The following is a 24454-nucleotide window of genomic DNA, read 5'->3' as shown; positions in this document are numbered from 1 at the left end:
ATTTAGTTAAAGTGACATCAGGAGTCCCACAAGGAAGCCTAATTGGCCCTCTTTTGTTCATTATGTACATTAATGACATCTGCTTTCATTTAGCTGTAAAATATGTTTATTTGCTGACAACACTGTTAATTATTGGGGAATTAGTGATCACTCTAACTTTGATATTCTATCAAATGATTTAAACAACGTTCATTTGTAAAGCAATAAGTGGGGATTCGAACTTAATCTGAGCAAATGCAAGGCAGTACTTTTCTAGTGGAGGTCGTCCAACTATAAACATGTTTATGCAGTGGATGGTATTAACATAAAATTAATACACAAAGTGAAGACAATAACTTTGAACCTATCATGGGGAACATACATAAGGAATATTTATGGCCTGAAAGAAGTTAGGATTCATCATACATATTGTGAGAATATTTTAGATGAGAAAGTAAAAGAAAGGTGCTATTTCGCACTCGACCAACCACACCTTGAATGTGCAGCGAGCAAATGGGAAGAGGTGAAGAAAGACTTAATCTGCTGCGAGATAAGCAGCTTGTGGTTGCCAACAATTAATTTGAAAATCCCCTGTGAAGAAGATACACATGGAAGATGCCAGGAGACCTTAGAAGATACCAAATCGACTACATTCTAGTGAAACAAAGGTTCAGGAACCAGGTGCATGACTGCAAAAGCTACCCAATTCAAAAACTTGAAGGAAACCATGAAAAACATATGGCAGGTTAAAATTTGGAGGTAGTTCAGCATCAACTGGCCTTTAAAAGAAGCCATAGAAAAAATATCAGGGGATGATATGACCAATAAATCAGTGGAAGAGAGTTGGAAAACCATTAGAAGTGGACTGCAGGCTGCAGCTGAGGAAGTTCTTGGTAAAAGAAAAGTCGCTATGAAAACACTATGGATCAAACAGAAAATATTAAATCTCATTGAAGAAAGAAGAAAATACAAGGCTGTGAAAGCATAGGAAGGGCAGATTTGTTACAAGACAATAAGGAACAAGATTTGTCATAAAACGAGGGAGGTGAAAGAAGCGTGGATGAAAAATATCTGAGAAGACGTACAAAACAATATTGTGCATGGAAAAGTAGAGGCCGCCTATTGGATAGAGAGGAACCACTTCAAGGAAAGGGGAGTAAGATGTAATACCCTTAGGAACAAAAATGGAGAACTAATGATCGAAAATGAAAACAAAGGGAAGAGATGGAAGGAATATCAGGAAGATTTGTACAAAGGAAGCAGCCTAAGAACGAATGCTATATAAAACGAGAAGGAAGTGGATGAAGATGATAAAAGAGCCCCAATTTTAAGATCAGAATTTGATGAGGCTGTAAGAGACCTTAGGATGAATAAATCATAGGGAATATATGATATACAGGCAGAGCTAATTAAAAATGCAGGAGATGTTGATCCAGCTGTAAAAATCATTAGTATAATTATATCGACAGGTGAGATACCAAAGGACTTCGAGAGGAATATCACAATCCCAATTCCCAAGAGGAAAAGGGCGTAGAACTGTTAAGATTTTAGGATCATAAGCCTGATAATTAATGCACCGAATATACTGATAAGGATCACATAAAGCAGAAGAGAACAAAGAATGGAAGAGTATTTCAATCAGGACCAATTCAGATTCGAAAAAGCCTCGGGAGTGAATAACCACGAAGAAAAAATTATCATGCTAAGATTTGCCAATGACATAGCCATCATATCAGAGACAGAAGGATTTGAAAAATATTCTGGTAAATATGGGTAGGGTAATGGGAAAATATCAACTGAAAATAAACACAAAGATAATGAAGGTATTAGTATGCAGCAGAAGAGAAGAAGCCAAGAATTACATTAAAATAGGGAAGCAAACACTGGTGGAGGTGGATGAATTCTGTTATTTGGGAAGCAAGGTAACTATTGACAGGAGAAACAAGAAAGAAATTATCAGCAGAATAGCCCAGGCGAAGAGAGCATTCCACCAAAAGAGAGACCTGCTTACAGCGGGGAACTTAAATCTGGAAGTAAGGAAACAATTTATAAGAACCTACATTTGGAGTATGCTCCTATACGAAAGTGATGCATGGGCAATGACAGCAGCGAAGAAAGCAAGGATTGAGGCCTTCGAAATGTGGTTCTACAGAAGAATGATGAAGATCTAATGGGTTGACCGAGTTAGTAACGAGGAAGTCCTAAGAAGAGTAGGAGAGAAGAGAAGCCTTAATAAAAACCTTAATAAAAAGAGAGAACAACCTTATAGGCCACATCCTGAGACATGATGGCCTGATGAAGACAATCGTCGAGGGACTAGTGGAAGGCAAGAACAGAAAACGATGACCTTGAACAAAATATATGGAACAGGTAAAGAAAGATGTGAAAGAGAAGAAACACGCAGGAGTGATAAGATTAAATAACAGGCGAATTGAGTGGAGAGCTGCGTCAAACCAATCCTTGGATTGGGATCTTATGATGAGCGATTCATCCAAAACTGTTACAGGCACACAGCCAGCATTACCCAGATGTTAAGCCAATGAAGCATAGAGCTGCTAGAGACTAGGAGGCTGTGCGCTAGGCTTGGATTGCTTGAACAATTGAGGATGGATATCTTTAAGAGCAACACGGAGAACATAATATTAGAGCCCCACTATATTTCCAGGTCCGACAGTATTGATAAATTTAGAGAGATAATTTGCCGAACAGATAGATATGTGAATTCCCTTTTCCCCCGAACCTTAAAGGACTTCAATAACTGCTAGCTGTAATTTTGTTTGAGTGTTTGCTTTTCGTATGTAAATGGGTAGTATCTTAACACCCCCGGCCACATGCCTTTTAAGGTGGCTTGCGGGGCAGTATTTTAGATGTTGGATTGTTGACCAGTGATGATGATGGTGTCCTACCCTGCCATACACCTTTGCAGGCTAGCATGTAGATGTAAATGAGTTTTGTAGCATATGCAAGGCCGGCCTTAGGGCGGGGCGACCGCCCCGGGCCCCGGACTTTGGGGGCCCCGCGTTCGTGAAAAAAAATTAAAATATACGATAGTTTTGAAAACGAACTGCGTGATGGTATCATAACGGCATAATTACAAAGTCTGAATTTGGGAGGGGAACACATACTTAGCCAGAGAGTGGTAGGGATTCAAAATGCTCGAGTTTGTAGATGGGGTATAGAGTTTAATATTTTAAGTGAAGGGCCCCACACTGAAGGTTCGCCCCTAGCCCCGCACCTGCTAGGGCCGACCCTGAGCATATGGGCCTACACTTGTGAATATTTTCCTCCGAGCATTAAAGGCTTTAAATGCTACGTGAAACTAGACACTTGCCTTTTTCTTATGAACATGCCTCATGCTTCAGGTTAGAATGCAGATGTAAATGAAGTGAACTCACCCAGCACAGTTTGGCGTTGCCCTGGCAAAGTCAGCTGGGACGTCTGCTTCATAAGCACGGTTCACGATCTCATTTCCCAGCTCAGCCATGACCTTGAGGATTTCTGGCTCCCACGCATCGAGCGTCAGCGACCTCACCTTGCTGTGATGCACTCCAAGACTTCGGTGAACACCAGAGCATTCTGCAGGGGATATCATGAATCAGATAAGTCACTCAACAGGGTTGATTTTGAGATTCAAATTCCCTGACTTTTCCCTCACCCACCCGCAACAGCAAAAGTCTTCATTGCCCTGGACTTCTTCACCCCACTTCCCATCATCAATACTGCTGCAGAATAAGACTTAATAAGAGAAAAAATTCCAATAATATATTTAATTATATAAAAAATGTATTTCATTACAACAAAGACATTGAAAAATATATACTTTCCAACGTAATTTCAGAGAAAAAGGTCAAATTCAACTTGACATGTCAAAATTATGACGGGAAAAGCAAGAAAGAAATTATGTATCAGGAGAAGAGGAGCCCAAATGAAGAGACATTCCACCAAAAGAGAGACCTGCCCACAGCAGGAAACTTAAATATAAAGGAAATAAGGAGACAATTTATAAAGGCCGCTATACATGGCGAATGATTTCATTCGCATGGCAATGCAGCATGATCATTCACTATGCATGACGGAACAATGCGCAAATGAACCGTGATGCTCGCGATCATTCAGTGAAAATTATAACATGTTCTATTTTGCTCGCATTATCCTGTGAATGATCACGTGACCATTCAGCATGATCATTCACCGTGTATAGTGGCCTTAAGAACCTACATTTGGAGTATGCTCCAATACGTAAGTGAGGCATGGACAATGACCGCAGCGGAGAAAGCAAGGATAGAGGCCTTCGAAATGTGGTGCTACAGAAGAATGATGATCAAATGGATCGACCGAGTTAGTATAGAGTAGGGATGAGTCGATTCCAAATGTCGATTCTCGATTCCACCGATTCTCGGGCACGGAATCGGAATCGAGAATCGATCGTCTAAAGTCGATTCCGATTCCATCGATTCCAGGAAGATAAATGTTTTGAGCATAGACTATAAGTTTGGGGCACAAAGGCTGCCACACACCTAAGCGGCCGCGGTGTCAGCCTTGCCCGCACGGAGGATACGCCCGGCACGCGGGAGCTGCGACGAACATACCTAAGCGGCCTCGGAAACATGAAAATGTCGGCAAGAGCGACAAACCGATGAACCCAGAAATGGCGCGTGTTCATGAGCAACTCTCAGAGAAAAAAAAATTGGAAACCTCGGGATCAGTAAGCAATGCATGCGTTTTCCGTTCTTTTATTAACCGCTGGTCACGGCAAATCAAATTATTGCGATTATGAATCACATTCGGAGAATCACATTCATCTGGACCACCAATTTTAAAGTATAATAGATCGAAATATATTGTTTTATTTTCGAATCATATTTGAAGTCTGATGATAATAAAAACGTGCAGAGAGCGAGTTTTCCTGTGAAAAAAGTTTCTTATAAATACGCGCTGAGAGCGGGTTTTTTTATATATGTAACTTTTTTAGACTAACACGCGTCTGCGTCAATAATTAAAAAAATAGACACATTCGCGTTTGCATAGCCCAGTTTCATCAATGCAACCCTTGAGGAAGTTGATACTTGCTTGGCATAAGCCGCCGCGGCCTTCGGGCGGACTCGACAGGTTGCGTTCGGCCGCCACTGCGCACCCGCCAGGCTGCTCTAGTATGTATATGGACGCAATGAACGCTACATTATTGTTTAGCCACCGCGGACAAACGAGAATTTAGCCACCGCGGCTATTGTTATTTCTAGGGATGGTCAGATCGGATACCTAGGATCCAAATATCCGCGGATATGGCCCTTCATCGGATACATTGGATCCAAAGTCGCGGAAGACATCGGATCTGGATCCAAAATTTTAAATAATAGCTTCAGTGAATGCAATGCCCCATCAGGGTGGAAAGAGTTCCGATTCTCTCTTCGAATGCGTCGTCGCATGCGATTCTTGTCCTACTCATGAACCGTTTTGTTTGAAAGCTCTCGCAGAGGTTGCGAGTAGAATTTCAGCCATGGCCAGGATTTTCAGCCAGAAAATAAAAAAGGCAAAATACGACTGGCACATAGTGTGACTCTTCCCAAGAGATTGAACAATCATCGGAGGAATTTCAGCGCCGTAGGATAATAACCACGTCAAAAGTAACTACGTCGCAGATTTCAGAAAACCACCCTCGGCCATCCATCAGCCCGTGCCTCTGTTGTTTTTTTTTCGTACCCGAAATCACACAGACCAAAAATCATTCTTTTCTAAGGAAAATATCAAATCACACGAAAACAATTGAAGCCTGTTTCATCCCTAACTCGACTCACCAACTGACCTTTTTTGGCCTACCTGCTTCAATTCTCCGTTTCTAGACGACAAATGCTAGGAGAGTGACTTTCTGGGCCCGAAGATATCTTGATAGCTTCGACAATTAGATGATATGCACGGGATTTAAAAAAGAATTTGACCAAACGATACGCATTCCTGACGATATTTCAGTTTATTTTTCAGCTCTAATTGATTGCCACTCAGTTTTCTATCTACAATTCTACAATTACACTTTACTGATATGCAACATTGTCCAAACAGCATAATTTTCAAAGAAACAAGCGCAGCATTAACCCCTCAAACAATTAGAGATGGATTGGAAACGCCAACTACATATATCACGTAGCACGCCCGGCTTCGCTTTGAAGGCAACGACGTCACTGAAGCAAGATCTGATTTCTTCGTCCGACTCCCTCATTTGTAGCCTTGTTGTTTGAAATACGGAGGGAGCGTGCTCCTTCCTCTCCACCTCTCATTTACGTGCTCCTTCCCAGTGGCGTAGCCATGGGGAGGGTCCGGACCCCACCCCCCGAAATATAAAAACACAGTTATTGTCCTTCACAAAAGAAAACAAAATATTGAAAAATCAGGAATTTACAAAATTTTTCTTTAACAAATTAAGTTTTTCGATTATAAAAAGTGTTAAAATTAGTTTAAAACCCATTATTTAGTGCCTGGTTTTTTCAAAAAATTTCCCCCCTAGTTTTGAATCCCCCCCCGAACGAAATTCCTAGCTACGCCACCCCTCCACCTCTCCTTTACGCGCTTCTGCTGCCCACTTCTTCCTCATGCTGAGCGGTTGAGCACCTCGTTGCACATGACGTTAATGCCGTTTTAAATACTGTTAATTGTGTTGCTAATTGCGTAGTTGCAATTCAATTTAATGATACGCCGATAAAAATGTCTTTCATTGTGTGTAAACATTTCCATTGAGATAAGGAGAACCATTGAATGCCATGTGCGTGCACTGTGGCGTAAATTATCGCAAGGATGTGCTAAATCCACCTCACCATACTGAAGCATTTTCGGATGATCTTAGGATTTATTTAAGTATACCGGGACTAGCCACGGTGATAACTTTTTTACGGAGTCACCCGCAATGCACAAATAGAGCGAAAAATCCACATAGGAAAAATCATTCGCCTTGACCGGGAAATTTCCACAGGGGAGAATGACGCCTCGGTAGCTTAACTGACTAAAGCACTCGGCCGGAAATCGAGGGATCCGGGTTCAAATCCCGGTCAAGGTGAATGATTTTTCCTCTGTGGATTTTTCGCACAATCTTAGGATTGTTGAGCACTGATGATGATGATGACAAACTAAAAGTCTAACCAATGAGCACAAGAAAAACAGTTAAGTACTTAGTTTCCATTGCTAACTAGATTAAAGTGAACAAAAAGGAGCAAGTGAAACACTAAAATTTCAAGAGGAAAATCTTTCCTCTTCTATCTGCTTAACCTGATCCAAATTTTCAGTACAGCCCTCGCATAACGTTTGTCAAAAGCACATTGTTGATAACATACAGGCGGTCCTCGACTTTCATACACTCAACTTTCGTACAATTCGCACTTTTATACGTTCAAAATTGACACCTTTTACTTGACTTTCGTACGCTAAATTCGGACTTTCGGACTTTGGTCTGTAATTTTTAAAAATTCCCGCGATGTTTATTGCGCATCCCAACATACAATTGTTTCAAATGGCAGTACATGCGAACAATACGAACGTATATAATGAAGGGAAGGTAGTTGACTCTAATCTAGGTGATTTATTTGGGAGAGAGACTGCCTGCTATAGGCTCCTTTATCAAGAGAAGAAGAAAGCCTTCATTGAAGATATTTTTCAATAGAAGTTGACTATACATCATCAAATAGCTTTCAATAAAACTAGTAAGATCTTCTTTCTAATTGTATTCTTTCGTTTGAGTGCTGTTTAATTCATGTAAACCTTCAGCAACGATATAACACGAAATATCACCCGAATTCCGTTTGTCTTTTGTCTTTTTTGAATAACATGCGAAATATACACGATCACGAATGTCACCTGCCAAATGTCGAATTTTGGTGTAAAAATTAAAAGGTATCCAGAGTGCGGGTTCAACAACTACATTTTGTTATGCTTCATGATATGTCCTTTTATTTATAGTGGACGTAATAAGTGGAATGTCAACTTAAACGCCAAGAGGAAGTTTCACTCGATAGCCAACGGAGTTCTTGTTTTTTAAGCTTTTATTTGCATTTTCTGCGTATTTTCTAAAGAAATGAGATGATTTGAGGAGTTTTATTAACATATTATTAAAATTAAGTTAATTGTAATTAGTGATGGGTCGATTCCAAAATTTTATCGATTCCGATCCCGATTCCGGTTCTGAAATTTCGATTCTGATTCTACCGATACCGACTCCATCGATTCTGATGCCATAGGCTCCAATAAAAATATGACTTAATTCCAGGCAACAAGAAAACCACTTTAAAAAATATTACTCCGTGAAAGAGTCAGTTGAAAAAAGCATCTTTCATACCATCACTATGTAATTAAAATATAATAGCTAAATTTTAAAACAGAAAATACCTGAAAAGTGTTGTTACATGATAGGTATTACTTAAGAATATTGGCACTCATAATATTTCGACCGTATCCAAACTACAAGGGAGAGCCCTGAGTACAGAAATTTTCATAGCTGTAATAAAGATTACATATTACGTATATGAATCTTGAAATACTTTCCCTTTCAAATTCTCAAGCAGAAAAACCAATTATTCTACATGCTCAGCCAGCAGGTTTTGACGTCTCCATGTTACAGCATTGCTGCCTGCAGAAAATTTCCGTTTGCTACACACTTGTGTGACTGGGCAAGTACTTTCCTACCAAAATTGCAAGATTTCGGAGACTTTAGAATTTTTATTAAAAATTATATCAACGATTTTTTTGGATCTTGAATCTTCATGGCATTCAAGAGAATAAAGCAAACAAACTATAGAACTAAACTTGAGTTTTGTAGAGCCATAAAAATTCTATACTTCTCACGTCATTTAATCAACCTTATAATCTCTGGCTTTTTTTAAGTTCAAGAAAGAAACTAAACGCTACAAATGAATATCACATCGGACGGACGCAGTAATAAAAAAGGCTAAAAGAGCCTTGTGGTGTGAAAACTCCCCCTTCCGCGCGACTCACCTCGGCGAAGGTGGAAAGGGAAAAAGGGTATCGGTTGTTGCCTTTCACGGAAACAGTTCATTTTTCTCTCTCATGAGCATGCTGATTTAATCTCTTCACTTTACTTCAATATCCGAGGCATATTTCTTATGCATGGGATAGTTCCGAAAAATATCCAATCCTTAGTATTTTCAATCGAGTAATGCGCTACATGTTCTAGTCGATCTATACATACTCCTTTTGAGCATCCTCAGTTTAGTGTTTTGAGTCAATGAAGACGATTAACCATGCTTTAAATGACGATTTTCAAGACTAATGTTTTAAAAAACTTGAAAAATCGGCCTCAGTTACCGAGCCTTAGAGTTCCGCGGCGTGTAGCTGAGCCTTGACGCGCGATTGAAAAATCGCTCTCATTTCCTTCGTCGCAGACTTTTTTCCCTAAGATTTCTAATTAGTACTCTTTAGAAATCTCTACTTTATATTGTGGTTCAAATTTTCTGAGTTATATTTTTCGTAAACGAAAGATAATGTCTACTTTATGTCAAATTTCACGTGAAAAACGGGTCGGCCATTTTGCGTCGTAAAACCAGACAGATGAGAGCCAAAATCTTCAAAAGTCATTGAAAGTATAGGCAAAGCACCAGCTCAAAGGAATATTGCGTTTTTTATTCCATAAAACTCGTACCAACGCAAAACCACTTGGATAAATTCAAAAATTTTTTGATGAAAAACGATATCTCGCGTGGCACTGAAAAATTGGTCATGTTTGGGCCACTGTATCTCACTAAAGGTTCGTATATATGTAAAATGGCATATAAATCTATATCTGGTAATGATTTATGATTATTTACGCTAAGTTTCAAGTCTCTATCCCCAAAAAGGTCATTTCGGACTTTATTCCAGCTTTTACCGATTTCGGACCAGTGTGTGCCGGGTAGGAAGACGATCGGCCGCCGCGGCTGGCGTAAAGGTATTCGGCGCCCACGTCGACAACTATAGTGTATTCGGCAAGCTGAAACTACCTGGCCAAGGCATTAGAATGACTTATCGGCTTTAAAAACTGCATTATTACATGAATTTCATGATAGCGCTTCCTGTCGTCAGATTGCTGGACCTATTAGCCTCGAAAGCTCTGTAACCTTAACTACTCGACTCGACATTCGTAATGCTACTCGAAACGCCCGAGTCAAGTACCAACTACTCGATCGACTTGAATTTTCGAGTAATCGCACATCTATAGAAGATATGTGTTTTGTCATTACGATTACGTGGCGCGAAAATTCAAATGACTGTTGGAAACGCGGTCGTATATTTTGTTGTTTGAAGTACTACTGGAATCGGAATCGATTTTTCACCTTGGCAAGTACTCGTTTTCGATTCCGATTCTTGGCCGAGAATCGAGGAATCGAAGAATCGACCCATCACTAATTGTAATGAATTCAGTGAAAAAAAAGGTTTTAGTACGTATATTCCGCTCTTTTGGAACGTAACCCCTAATTAGTATGGAAGTCAATGGTTCGACTTTAGTATAAGTTTTCGGGAACGCATTGTGTACGAAAGTCGGGGACCGCCTGTAGATAATAAATATTGGCAGCAGTGATAGTTTATGATCGAAGATGTGGGTCATTTAACTGTAGTGTGGAGCAGTTATTACTTCCATAGACCTGCATAATAGGCCTAAAACACATGAAAGGAAGAATCGCACAGGAAAAAAATAATCCAGAGCTTTCAAAGCTATTTGCTTTTTCCTGAACGACTAGGACAGGACTGGTTGAGAACATGAGCTGCAGGAGCAAGGGATATGTAAGACAAGGGAAAGGGTGGGGGAGGGAGGGTTAGTAGGATACATTAGACCGGGGGGTACCACAGATTTTTAGGTGCCAAATGCAGCCTATGCATGAGTGTATAGTAGCGCGTGCAAACCGCAATCTTCTTGTACAGCAGTTCTCTAAAAAGTCGTAGAAGTGAGATTTTTTATCTCATTGGACTGGAAAAATAAGTTTCATAAACGAGATCGCCGTATAAGTGAAAAGTTTCATAAGCGAGGTAGGAAATACATGGGTTCATAAGAAGTTATTCACGGGAGCAAAAAAAAATCAGTGTATAAGTGAGTTCATCGTATAACTGAGGGTCGTACGACCAAGGTTCTACTGTAGTCCTAAATTTTCAATTTTGTTCTCCAGATAAGAGAAATATTTGGTTGACCATATGATACGTGGTAGTCATAGTTGACATAGAGTTTCTGATTCCAAGTTGAGAGGTGGACTATAAGTGATAGGAGTCAAGTTAAGAAGACAATTGATTATAAAATATCTTTTCAAATAGTTTTCCCAATTCAGAAGAGAAATTGGCCAGTTTACTTCCTTTGCCCTTACAGAACTTTGGCCTTTGGTCTTCAAGGGGTCAGGGAATATTACGGAAAGTGTTAGTAATTCATTGATTAAGAGTAATTATGATTGGTATTTGATTAAAGGACTTTTTGATGACAGTGGTATGTATACCATCTAAACCACTGCTTGTTTTATTAGGTCATGATAACTGTTAATTCTGTTTCGGTTCAAGGGGAATTACATAAAAGGTTAACTAGAATTGCCGCGGTTAGATCATTTTATGTGACGGGTAGAAATCATTCCCAAATTTCATTAAATTTTATTTTTGGCATAGTAAGGTAGATGAGTCTAGATTATAAAATAAAAGTTTAGAGTAATCCTGAGATGGAGGAGATTCCAGAGAATGTGAGGGGACACTTAATACTGGTTCATTTGAGTGCATTTTTTGCCCCCTCAATCATCACACTTTGCACTAGATGTTCATCGCAACTAAACTAATACAGACTCTACTTTTGCTAACAAAACACAAAAGTTTTCCAGCACCAGGATCCTCAATACTGATCAATGTGTGCTAAATTCTATTGTATTAAGTTGTTGTATTATGTATTCTTTTGTTTTAAGAAATTTCCTTAGGATCGATTAAAAGCCCTTGCATTGCACGGCTCTAGGTGGATAAGGGGTGGGTAGCTCTTGGTGCACAAGGAGTGTTGGTGCATGCAGTAATTGATGGCTCCTCACCAATGCACAGAGTGATGCCCAAATTGATGCTGGCCCAGCGAGGGTTAGCACCACCACAGTCACAGCACTGGCTGTTACCAGGAATCTTCAACAGCTGCTCCCACACCCTGCAAACAAAAAAGGAACACACATCAGGTTCAATACTCGGGGCAGATTCCCTGAATTAAGCTCATTAGAAGTGAAGTCAACAGAGGAAGTTCTAAGAAAGTAGGAGAGGAGAGAACTCTTTTGAAAACTTTGGGAAGGAGACAGGACCAATGAATTGGCCAAAACATGAAACATGCTGGTCTGATGAAAATTATCGTTGATAGACTGATTGAAGGAAAGAACAGAAGAGGAAGGCCTAGAATAAGATACATAGAGTAAGGATGGTCGGATCGAATACTTCAGATCCAAATATCTGGGGATATTGCCCTTCATCGGATACTATGGATCCAAATTCACTGAAGACATTGGATCTGGATCCGAAATTTTAAATTTATGACTCAGTGAATACAGCGTCCCATCCGAGGGAGTGGAAAGATTTTCGATTCTACCTTCGCATGCGCCGTTGCACTGCAATGCTTGGCCTACTCATTGGTTTTTTAAGTAAGGTAAGCATTTTTATTGATATAAAGGGACATTGACATCATGTGCGTGGACTGTGAGGTGAAACTATCACGAGGAAGTGGAAAATCCACCTCAACCAAACTGAAGCATTTGCGGGTGAAACACAAGTCAGTATGCGATGAGAAAGTGATAAAATTCTGGGGAAACTTATGTGAGGAATATCAAAAATCAGTCGATGGTTTATCCGAAGATTGAAACCTATTTTCATTTCCAAGCAGTAGCAGTTAACATCCTGAGTGTGTAACGATGTTATCGTTTAAAAAAATAATTTGAAAGCTAATAAAAACTATTTTTAATCAGTAAAATTTTTTAGATGAGTATGTAAATCAAAATAGCATTCCTTTGATTGTATTTACCCAGAAGAAACTTGAATAATTACTTCGTTTATAGCAGACAATTGAAAATGCAATATGATCCGAAAATATCTGAAGATCCGGCTCCGAAAATCAAGGATCCGATCTGGATCCGGGTTCGAAAAAAATCCTGGATCCGTCCATCCCTTACATAGAGCATGCAAAGACAAATTTAAATAGCACAATTGTGAAGGCATTCAAAGATTAGCAGATAGGAAAATTGATAGAAGCAATCAAACTGACCTTTGGGTTGTCTCAAGCTCACCACCGTGTAAGAGATTTGACTCAGCCAATTTTGTGCTCCGACTCATCACTCACTCTCAGTAGCGATAAGAATGGGCGATGAGTTGCAGCATGAAACATAGGCTTCGGCAAACCCTGAGATAGTGATGGGGAAAAACTTTCCGTAATTGATTAATCGTATCATATGATAAAATTAAAGCATAATCGATTCAGGGAAAAAATTGGGTCTAAATAATCGATTACGCAGAGAATCTGTGAATAATCAAATACTTGATACAAACAAGCACACAATTATGTACCGATTATTATCATTAGATTATGGGCCGATTCTTTGGTTAGCAAAATAATCGTGTGCTGAAGAACATGTGCTGCCGATCGTTATCATTGATGCGGTGTTTCTGTGGGTGAGATGATCGGCAAAGGATCAAGTGATTCTGCACAGAATCGCTACCGATTATTCGAGTGTGATGAAGCGATTCATCTTGTGGCATGGTGGAATAATTGTCTCGTGGACGCACTGAAGGTATTGACGCGCACTGCCTCATTTGCAATGAAAGAAAAATTAAAGACAAAGAATCGGTTTGATAATCGTACTTTGAGGCAGTGTGGATGAGGCTTATGGTGGTATTTTGGTGGGTGTCATGATGCGTGTCAAATAATTTAGTTCATTTTAGAACTAGTGATATTGTTATTTTATCCCCGGGAACCTTAGATCGGATTCAATAATCGAAATTATTGGAACTATCTAATCGATTATTTTTGCCCATTTCTACCCTGAGACAGCGAGAATTTCATTCATGTGATTCCCTGGGAAAGTGCCACAACCTTCAGATTGTTGACTGATCATGATGTACTTAAGATCCCAAAAATATTTTTGATTGACTTCTCAGTCCTGGAGAGGCATGGCAGGGAGAGAGAGGGAGAGAGAGAGAGAGACTCACCTTGCCTTGATTCTCAGGGGTCTCTCACTGGCTGTGCTTGAGGAAGCACTGCTATCAAGGCTGCTGTTGATGTTTCCGTCCAGCAGGGGTGCCCCAGATGCCTCCCTCGCCCTGCCTGGGGAAGAGTTCCCAAAGGAAGAGGGGCACATGGATGACGGGTCGCACTGTCCCGCCTCAGCCTCATTGCTGCCATGGTGATGGGACACCATCAGCTGCAAGGCAGCACCAATGCCCTGCTGCAGTGCGTTGATCCACGCCTGGTACATCTCCTCTGAGTCCGCCTGCAGAATGTGGCTCCTGCAATGAAGAGACACATTCAATCACTGCTTCCCACACACCAGGTCTGGAGAGCACAAATTTTTTCCGCTTCAGTGCTGCATCAAGATCTTTTCAAGCATAGCACTCTGACCGTCGGATGGGATGTTTAGCTGTGGTTCCTTCAATTACAGGGTTTCCCACTTCCATTTGTGTTTTAGCTGACATCATCACATGGAATATCTTTTGACAGGCTCCTTCCCTTTGGCCTATTTGGCCAATAATACCCCTGCCAGGAGTAATAAAGAATCAATCCCACCAGTGCAGCTCTTAGGGTCATAAGAACATGCAGGCCTTTCTACTGCAACAAGGTTGTAGCCCAAAGGAAAACTCCCAAAACAAACCTCTCTAATTATATAAATTCTTTACAGTGAAGTCTGCATTTGAGACCATACGTAAAAAGTCCCCCTCCAGAATGTATTATAGAGAAAAAAAATGTATTAGAGGAAAAATTCTTGTACAAAAATGTTCAAGATGTTATTTGATTACGTTTTCTAAAATGGACGGGAATTTCTTTAGCGTTCGGATCATTCACATTCAACTTGAAAGAATGGGAAGTTTAGGGTCATATGATTTTTACAATCTTTCACGGCATAAAATCAATAAGAAAGGTTTTAAATTTATATCTTAAACAGTCACCGAAAATGTTAAACAAGGCCAATAACGACAGAAAAAGGGCGCTGGGAACAAAAGCAAACATTTTTTTGCAACTTATTAAAAGTGTTTGAAATTAGGAATCTTGATATTACGAAGTGCCTATTTTCTGGTCCCGCTGACTTCGAATAATCGAGAGTTTACTATATTATGTAAGATACACAAGTTAAAAAGGCCATGGAAAAAATCAAGCAGGCTCTTCATTAAAAGCATTAACATCACCGTAAAACGAGAAAAGAAATATGATGAAAATACCTAGAGAAAACAAAATGGGAAGCACTTACTTGGATGGAGAGACAACCTCAAAGCAAAATCTTCTATCCCCTTCAATGCTTGGTTTCACTGAGCATAACCTCAGGTCTTCCTCCATAATTGTAACAGCTTCTTCTCCTTAGAATGAAAACGGCAATGAACATTAGAGATGGAATAATAAACAAAATAAACACTTATAAAAATTTTATATTAGAGATGTGCGAATAGTATCCGCGAATACTCGAATACCTCGAATATTAGAAAGTATTCGATATTCGAGGTTTCGAATAGTTATGCGAAAAGTACCGCCTCGAATACCTCGAATACTTTGAATTTCGCGTCATACACTGTCGCACGCACGTCGTTGGTAGTTGACTCGGAAAAATGTAGAGAACTGTAGTCATTTAGTGCTCGCAGCGCCGTTTTACGCAAGTTGACGAATTACATCAAATTCGTGGATTTTAGCGGTGAAAAGAGTTCGACGAGGGGAACTGAAAATGGTCGGGTGAAAAAATACGAAAATCCCTGATTCCCCCCACCAAGAGAACCTCAGTGCCGTGGGATAGCAACCTTAGGGCATTTCCCACGATCCGCTCTCCCCCTCCATTCAGCACTCGCCTCACCCACTCTGACGCTTTCCTCTTCTCCGAAATCAAACAAAAGGTCCCAGCTCGCGCAGGGATCGCATTACGAAGACCCCTGCTTCGAAAAAAATATCGAGTTACGAGAACAATAAAAACGTGTTTCACGCCCTCCCCCCTTTTCACACACACTGACCTTTTTCTGGCTACCTGCTTCGAAGTACCCCATTTCTGGAGGTCAACTGCTGTGTGAGTACCGTGGGATACGTACATTAGCGCATTTCCCAAGATCCGGTATCCTTCTCCATTCAGCATTAGCCCCCCCCCCTCTGAAGCTTTCCTCTTCTTCGAAATAAAAAAAAGGTCACAGCTCGCGCAGGGGTCATATTACGAAGACCTAAGCTTCGAAAAAATACCAAGTTACACGAGAACAATAGAAACGTGTTTCCGGCCCTCCCTTTTCTCCCCCACTGACCTTTTTTTTCCTACCAGCTTCGAAGTTCCCCATTTCTGTGGAGGTCAACCGCTGCATGAGTCATCTATTAGCACAAAAGGTGTCTAAGAATGACTTTCGTCAATTGATGTTACACCTTTATTGAATTGAAATATTAATAATGTGCGCGTAATTTCAAAAAGAATAAGACCAAATACGAAGTATTTCTGAGTTTATTTAAGCATTTTACGCCAAGAAATAAATGTCAAAATACGACGGAGACTTGGCATTTTGGCGAAACTCGATATGAGCAGCAGAGCTTCTCGGAAGTTGATGCGGTACTTTTTTCAGAAAGCATATATCAAGTTACAATTAATGAGTGGTGCTATAAATCTTTATTGTTACAGTCCCAGACAAAGGGATATTTTCTCAGAATATTTGGTTTCTCCCTGATAGCAATTCCAATTCATCTTCTTATCTCGTGAGAACTACCAAAGATGGACTGAAAATAATTGAAGAAATTCCGGTGGAAAAGAGCTTGTATTTTGCAAAATGCCTCAGATTGTCAGCTAGCACTTGGCAGCAGAAGTGGGGGTAAAGCGATGTTAGTTGAATTAATCATATGCCCAATTGTTTCCATAAAATTAAAATATTCATTAATCAGCTAAATTCCTGTTCGAATCATTTAAAGGAAATCAAAATTACTCCCCAAAATCTTGTGTTGCCTGCTGAATAGGCAACCGAGTCAAACATTCCAGCATTCATCATTTAGTATTCGAGGTATTCGAAATTCGAGGTATTCGAATATTCGAGCATTGATTTAATATTCGAATTCGATATTCGAATTCGAGAAATCTGCTATTCGACCCATCTCTATTTTATATCCATAACTAGGATAAAAATCCCACTTCTTTGTGGGAAATTCGTTTAAATATTATGACATGAAATGGCTCATTCAATCTTCTATATATATAAAAGAAAGTCGAAAATCGTGTTAGTTAGAACACTTATAACTCGAGAACGGCTGCACCGATTTCAATGAGATTTGGTTCTTTGGATTCGTCACAGGCGGGGTTAACATATAGGCCATTAAAAAAGGATAATTTCACAAAAAAATTCAAACTATATGCTTCACGACCCCTTATTATATATATATTTTTTTTTTAAATCACCCACATCTCGTGATTTAAAAAAAAATATATATAAAAAAAATTCATCTCTTTCCTATGGACATGCATTTAGGAGTTATAGTAACACAACAATTGATAAGTCGGTCAAAACTACAAATTAAATAATTAGTTTTGTTTTTACCACTTTAATAACTGAATTTAGTAATAATATAACATTTTAATTACTAAATATATTCAAAATATTAATTAAATTGAAATTACATTTTTTAAATTTAATTCGAGCTGATTGTAAGCCCAGCCGTGGCCCAGCTCGAGTTGACACTTCACTACCGTGTTTGTAAACAAATCTCCAAGCAATTGTTGACAAACGGTAATGTCCGTGTTCCTGTCGAGGAATCGAGTAGTTTGCTCATCAACAAAGAGTTCCAGAATATGATTGATCACCAAAAGAATCAAAGATGGTTGATTTAGCGAGCAAGAACGAAGATGTGGATGACTAAAACGAGGTAAATTCAAATAGTTCGTACCCTGCATGGATTCGAATCTTTTAAATGTGTAACAAACGAAGACGAAATCACCAACTATCTATCTGACTATTTTAAGTCCTTGGACGTACCTGGCTTACCAAGGCACGATTTACAGAAAAATGTAGTTTCTGTGCTGATGATCTTTCGAAGCCTAAACCAACCATAACTATCCAACGGAACGTGTTTGATCATTAAAAAAATTGGTGATGAATGTGATTCACGCAACTTTACTCAAAGGAAAATTCAAAGGTTAGGAAGTCCTCATTCCGTAGATTCCATGATCTCAACTCATATGCCCTTTTGAGCTAAAACGTATTCAATTTACAATTCGTGTTGCATTCGTGATAACGATTAAAAAATCGCATCGTCATTCTTTCAGTTTTTGTGTTGTTTGTGCTCATGTGCTAATGAAAACCCATGATTTTCTCATGGTCAATTTAGCGTGCTATGTTCACGAGTCGATAAACCATCCTCTGTATTTCATCCTTCGCTTCAAGTGCGTAGCTAGGATAGGGGGTTTTGGGCGCAGCTGATACCACGGGTCTGTAGGGTATAGAAAACTCGCTAACGTAAGCGGGAAGTGTGGGGGCACTTCCCTCAGACATTTTTTGAGATAAATGGTTCAAAATAGTGGGTTTTGCGGCTGTGTGAATAGTTAAATATGTTTTGTTTTGTCCGTCCCCCAAATATTAATAACAAAATCTTTCATAAAAAAATTCTCTAAGCTCTTGGGGGGGGGGGGGGGGTTATCCCCCAAAACCTCCCCTCGCTGCGTCACTGCTTTGCTTCGCTATATTTATTTAGCTTCATCCGCTTCATCTTGCGCCTGATAACAAAACAAAAACTGTTGTTTCTCAGAAGGTGCTTGACGCAAGACATTAAACCCGAATGTGTAGGGCTCACCGTGGTGCGTTTACGCATGCAGTACGTTTACGCAGTGCATTTTTTCCAAACAGAGATACTAAAACTGGCGCGCCTTAAGTCATTTAATGCGAATGCTGCTTCATAGGGGCTTTTCTTGCACGATTTAGAGCATCAGTCAAGCGTCGGTCTGGGGTCGTGTCAACCTGCCCCCTGAATGGGCCAAGTGTATGCAACAGACTTGGACCTAAAAACATTTTTTTACAGCTAATAACGCAAATAGCCAACAACTGAATGCGTATAATTTTTATTTCATGAACTGCTTTATTAAACCAAAATGCCCAAAATTTCTTAAGCTAAAACATAAGAAAATTTGTTGAAAAAATTCACGTAAACGTGCTCCGATTCACCCTATGTAGATTCAATAAAGAAAATGTCTTTCTGACAAGCAATTTTGGTACTCATTCACGTAGTTTTATTGAATTTGTACCCTTATTTTATTATAATAAATTAAACATGATTAAAAACGATACAGCCGCTCCTGATTTATAAATGGTGTAAGTAAACTGTAAGTTCATTGATTGTTAGGCGGTACGAAGTTCACCGGGTCAGCTAGTAGATTTATAAAAATCAGAGTTTCAAAAATAAAGAGACTCATTTTTTTTTGTTTTTTTTTTCATCCACAGTAGACCATCGTTAATCCGGACTATACGGGACAAGGGGTCGTGTGGAACAAGCAAAGTCCCAGGGAATCTCATCAAATGAACCCTAATGGCATTTGAAGAAACAAATGGCTAGTTACCTATGATTTCTTACCGCTTATATGAAATAGGATATTTCCCAGAGTCGGATGGCATATAACATATATTACTCACATAACTACCCTTGGTTAGAAGAGGGCCTGCTGCCACTCTCGATGAAAACATAATTGATACTCACTTCCATTGTTATATTAGTTGACTGCCATGTGAAGAGATAGCTGAAACTCGCATGCCAAGGCAATTAAACGATCTATTGAATTTACAAAGGATTGGTACATGTGCTTGATGAGAGCACTTCCTGTCAGCAGATTTCTAAAACTACTGCCTTGACAGCTCCGTAACCTAAACTACTCAACTCAAATTCTTGAGTTCTCGCACATGCCTCATTATAGTTCTTAGCTCTTAAATGTAACCTGTTTTCCACTTCAATGGCCTTAACAACAGTTTTCCACAGTCATTGCGTGCAGACAATTAATTCAAAAACAGAATGCCATGTAGAGGTTGCTACAGCTACTTCAGTTTTTTTTTTTTAAACCCGACACACACGTTTTTCATTGACGGAGTTAGCATTTTTCATTTAGCTCTTTTTTGTAATGCAATAATGGTGTTCAGTTTGCATGTTAGGTTTTCCTATAGTAATATGCCTTTCTGTACTAAAAGATTATCTAAACAGTGGAACCGCGTTAAAGCGAGTACAGGCTATTGCGAGACCCCCGCCATTGCGAGAGATAGCAGATGCACCATCAATTGGCCCTATGATAAGCATGTGAAAAACATTCATTTTTATGTGGCCCTTTTGGTGCTGGCATTCGCCATAGCGAGTGTTTCCATCGCCGGAAATCCTTCACCAAGAGTCCCTAATCTCTGTAGTAGCTGGCGATCAGTAAGAAATGAAGTTAACATTGAGTGATGAGTCTCAAATTCAATTACTTACTTAGGGCTTACAATCACAGCCAAAGTACCCGACGAATGCAGAATATGATGAGTTAGAAGTTTTGTTTGGGTGGTTTTGCCCACTCCAATCACGGGAACTCCTGATAAAGGGACTATGCTTAAGGCTAAAGCGGAGTATTTCAGTGACAGATTGAGAATCAAGAACTTCAAGTGCTTGGAAGGCTGGTTATACTAATTTAAAGCATGAAAGCGTCATCTCCCTTCATAATTGCAGATGATGCCTGCGGTGTACACCCGAAGCTGTGGAAGAAAGGACTCAGATCAAAACGGAATATCTTAACCCCTCAATGCCGTCATGTGTACCCAGTACGCGCCCTTTAAAGTTTGTATGCCGCCGTCATGCGTACCCAGTACGCTTCCGGACCTACTGTATATAATATTTTTTCTCCGCCAGATATTGCATGTTAGATTAAACCTAATTACTCTATCATTTGAAGAAATGTTTTTACTCTCCAATAAAATATTCATAACGGCTTTATGCCTTCAAGATGTTTTTAAAATGCTTCGATAAAATTCCGTTTTAAACCAGTGCGTTGACGACTGCAGTCCAAAAACTCAACGCCTTCCTTCAACTGTTCTAACATGAAAAAATCCGCCTATTCTACTTGAGAGCCGTCGAGAAGGGTCAGCTACTTTAGCTTGAGATATGGTATCTTCTTAGCTGAATGCCTTCTCTCCATCTTCTCCTTGTTTGTCGTCACCTCGAGCCGCAAGTGTGTTTGGCCCGCCTCGTTAGTCCTTAGCACCCTAGGCGAAGGGGCCATGTGCTACGCTCTGCATTTATTTGTTTATATTTTTTTCTGGGCTGTAATCAACGAAGATTAGATTCCATCTAAACAGTCAGCATATACCAGGGCCCCTTCGAGATATTTTCTCGTCTCTTGAGGGAGCTTCTAAGGGCCCCTGCGCACTGGCGATTAAATAGTTGCCTCTCAGCTCAGTTTACAATGGATCTCGTGGAAGCTAGTTGTGTTGTCGCGCTCATTCTGAGACAGCGAAAAAATAAGCAAAGGAATAAAAGGTTTTGGGTGCATCCAATAATTAGTTCCAGACTTCTTGATGGACAATTTTATAAGCTGTTTGACAGATTGAGAGAAAACCCAAATAAGTTCTTTAATTATTTTCGAATGAGCATAGAAACTTTTGATCGACTGCTGATTAGCCTTGTACCTCGAATAACTTACCAAAATACATCATTAAGACAGGCTGTACCACCTCAAGAAAGATTGGCGGTGACTCTAAGGTAAAGACATTTTTAAATTAAAAACAATAAATAGTTTAAATATTTTAATGCCTAAGAAATGGAAATGCAACGCTTTTATTGATTTTTAATAGTAGTTTCTGAAGTAAAATAATTCATTTAAGTTCAAAATTGAGGACTTGTCGACGTATTTTCCCATACATTTTGAGAAGTGATTGCAGCTGGTGGCAGAAGCTCTTGAAATTGCCCTCTTGGTACAAATGTTGAAAAATATTGAGATGTTGATGCCTGAGAATTGGTTTGCTCTAATATATACGGAGTCTGCATTTGATTTTGGCTCCCTGATTGTCGGACTCTCCTCATTATGTTCATGATTTCTGTCCGTGCATAAAATTTTTGGTCGTCATTAAATCGTCTGAAAGCTGGAAGCAGTGACAACAGAAAATACTTGTCTTCGTCAATGTCTTTTTCTTCGTCCCTCTTATCTTGTAGAATTTGCAGCAAAGACTCTTCGAAACTTCTGCTTGTAGAATGTTTTCGACTATTCCTTGTCGAACCAGGTTTAGGAGGGCAGTCAGCTTTAGGTGAAGGCTCTACGTCATTATCTTCACTTGCGCTTTCGTTCAAATCAATGTTATTATGTTCGAGACTGCTGGATGTATTTCTGCATTCAAGCGAGTCCCTCAGAAATAATAACTGCTCAAAATACAGATATTTACGCCTCTTTGGTGCTGATCCTGACGGCTGATTTTTTTGGGCATCATATTCCCTTTTGAAGCAGGTTCTTAAGTTCTTCCATTTTTTTTGCAATTCTTGACCTGGAAATAAGAGATATACAAATTTAACTTTTTTTCCATTTAGTCAATAGTTGCTACTTCCTGTATATTATAAATATTTGCTGACATTTTCTACTTCATTTCCAGATATTTAGCTACTGGTAATAGCATTGTATCCCTACATTACGAGTATTTACTTGGAGAAACATCAATCAGGGAGATTGTAAGGGATACATGTGATGCAATTTGGGAATGCTTGCTGCGGGACTATACGCCTGAAATGAATCAAGATTCTTGGCAGAAGACCTCTAAGGAATTTTACGAAAACACCAACTTCCCAAATTGTATCGGAGCAGTCGATGGGAAGCACATAAGAATAAAAAAGCCTAATTCAAGTGGCTCGGAGTATTTTAATTACAAAACTTTTTTTTCCATAGTACTTTTAGCTATTGCAGATTCCAATCATAATTTCATTTACATAGAAGTAGGGGCTTTTGGATCTTCAAGCGATTCTAACATTTTAAAAAAATCTGCTTTTTCAAAATTACTAGAAGGAATGTATTAAATGTTCCTGGATCTAAACATCTTCCCAATGATGAAAATGGAGAAGCAATGCCATTTGTAACTTGCTAACAAGAGGACGGAGAGTGATAGAGTGCTCATTTGGTATTTTAGCAAACAAATGGCGCATATTCCATAGGCCTCTGGACACAAATGTCGAATTGTCTGACAGCATTGTAAAAGCGTGTTGTTTCCTTCATAATTACGTTAGAAGACATGATGGTATTCGTTTCGAGGATACATTTTTTGAATGTCCATTGGAACGGATTGAAAATAATGGGACAAGGGGTAACAAGCAATGTACTGCGAGCAGGGATTATATTGCAAATTATTTCATTTCGCCCCAGGGTTGTGTTCCTTGGCAATATGATAAAATTTAAATGTATTACTAATAATTAAATGAAATTGGAATGTTCTGAGGTGTTATTAAAGAATTCTGTGTCTAACAGGACTATTAAGTTTATTGTAACCTTCCTCACCTATTGCCTATTTAATTATTATCACTAATCAGTGGATGCAAAACGACCACTATGAATATATTTTACAATTTTTTTAAAACAGAAAAAGCCACTTACCTTTTTCATTCTTTTCTTTATCTCCCAGGTCCATCCAATTTTCTACGAACTCCTCGCACACCTCCAACCACAATTTTTTCTTTAAATTATTGTCTCCGTATTCTTTGATACGCGTATTATATAGTGCTGGCCGCTTTTCAACGAGCAAAATTAACTTTTCGACGTTTACCGCCATCATGTTGTGTAAGTAAAATTGTTTTGAGGTTGTTATGTATTTACAAGAATAACGTCGGTAAGTAAACAAAGTTATAAACAACGGGTAGTCAGTGGCATTGAGGAATGACGTCGTACTTTAAGTCAGGTTTTCGACGTAGGAATTATTGGTACACTGCCGTTGTTCTTCAAAGGGATCCTGACTATGTAAACCGCGCGTTAATAAGTGTTTGATTAGGTCGCAGGAGTACGTTGAGAACGTAGTCAATCAACTTTGTTATTGAGTTCTTGCAGTACAAAACCTGTGAGAGTATATTGTAATTCATATGGATTTTGTCTAATATCTAATAGTATTTTAAGGAATATAAACGACTATTTCTAAAGCAATAGGGTAGTTTCCTTCATCAAAGAAAACGAAAGGCATTGATTGCGATTCGTTACCCACCATTAGTGTATTCATGACATACAAATTATTTGGTTTTTGAAATACCGGTTTAGACGAATGGCAAGGGTCAAATTTTATCCTCATTTGAAAAAGGCCAGATTGGCGCCCATGCGATTACACTCCGCATGAC

At 39.3% G+C, this 24454-nt stretch overlaps 1 protein-coding gene across 1 annotated transcript in view; it reads right to left on the bottom strand.

Annotated features, from left to right (window-relative positions):
- Positions 1–24454, bottom strand: part of LOC124159578 (arf-GAP with coiled-coil, ANK repeat and PH domain-containing protein 2) — a 92484-nt gene that overhangs the window by 36901 nt on the left and 31129 nt on the right. The window contains exons 8-11 of the mRNA XM_046535479.1: positions 15399–15504; positions 14146–14442; positions 12000–12106; positions 3375–3555 (exon numbers count right to left, since the gene is read on the bottom strand). Coding sequence (XP_046391435.1) covers positions 3375–3555; positions 12000–12106; positions 14146–14442; positions 15399–15504 — 691 coding nt within the window. The remainder of the gene's footprint in view (positions 1–3374; positions 3556–11999; positions 12107–14145; positions 14443–15398; positions 15505–24454) is intronic.

The sequence above is a fragment of the Ischnura elegans genome, chromosome 5 (assembly GCF_921293095.1).
Source record: "Ischnura elegans chromosome 5, ioIscEleg1.1, whole genome shotgun sequence".
Lineage (NCBI taxonomy): Eukaryota > Metazoa > Arthropoda > Insecta > Odonata > Coenagrionidae > Ischnura > Ischnura elegans.
Note: the sequence above shows the minus strand (reverse complement) of the source record. Positions and strands in the feature narration are given on the sequence as shown.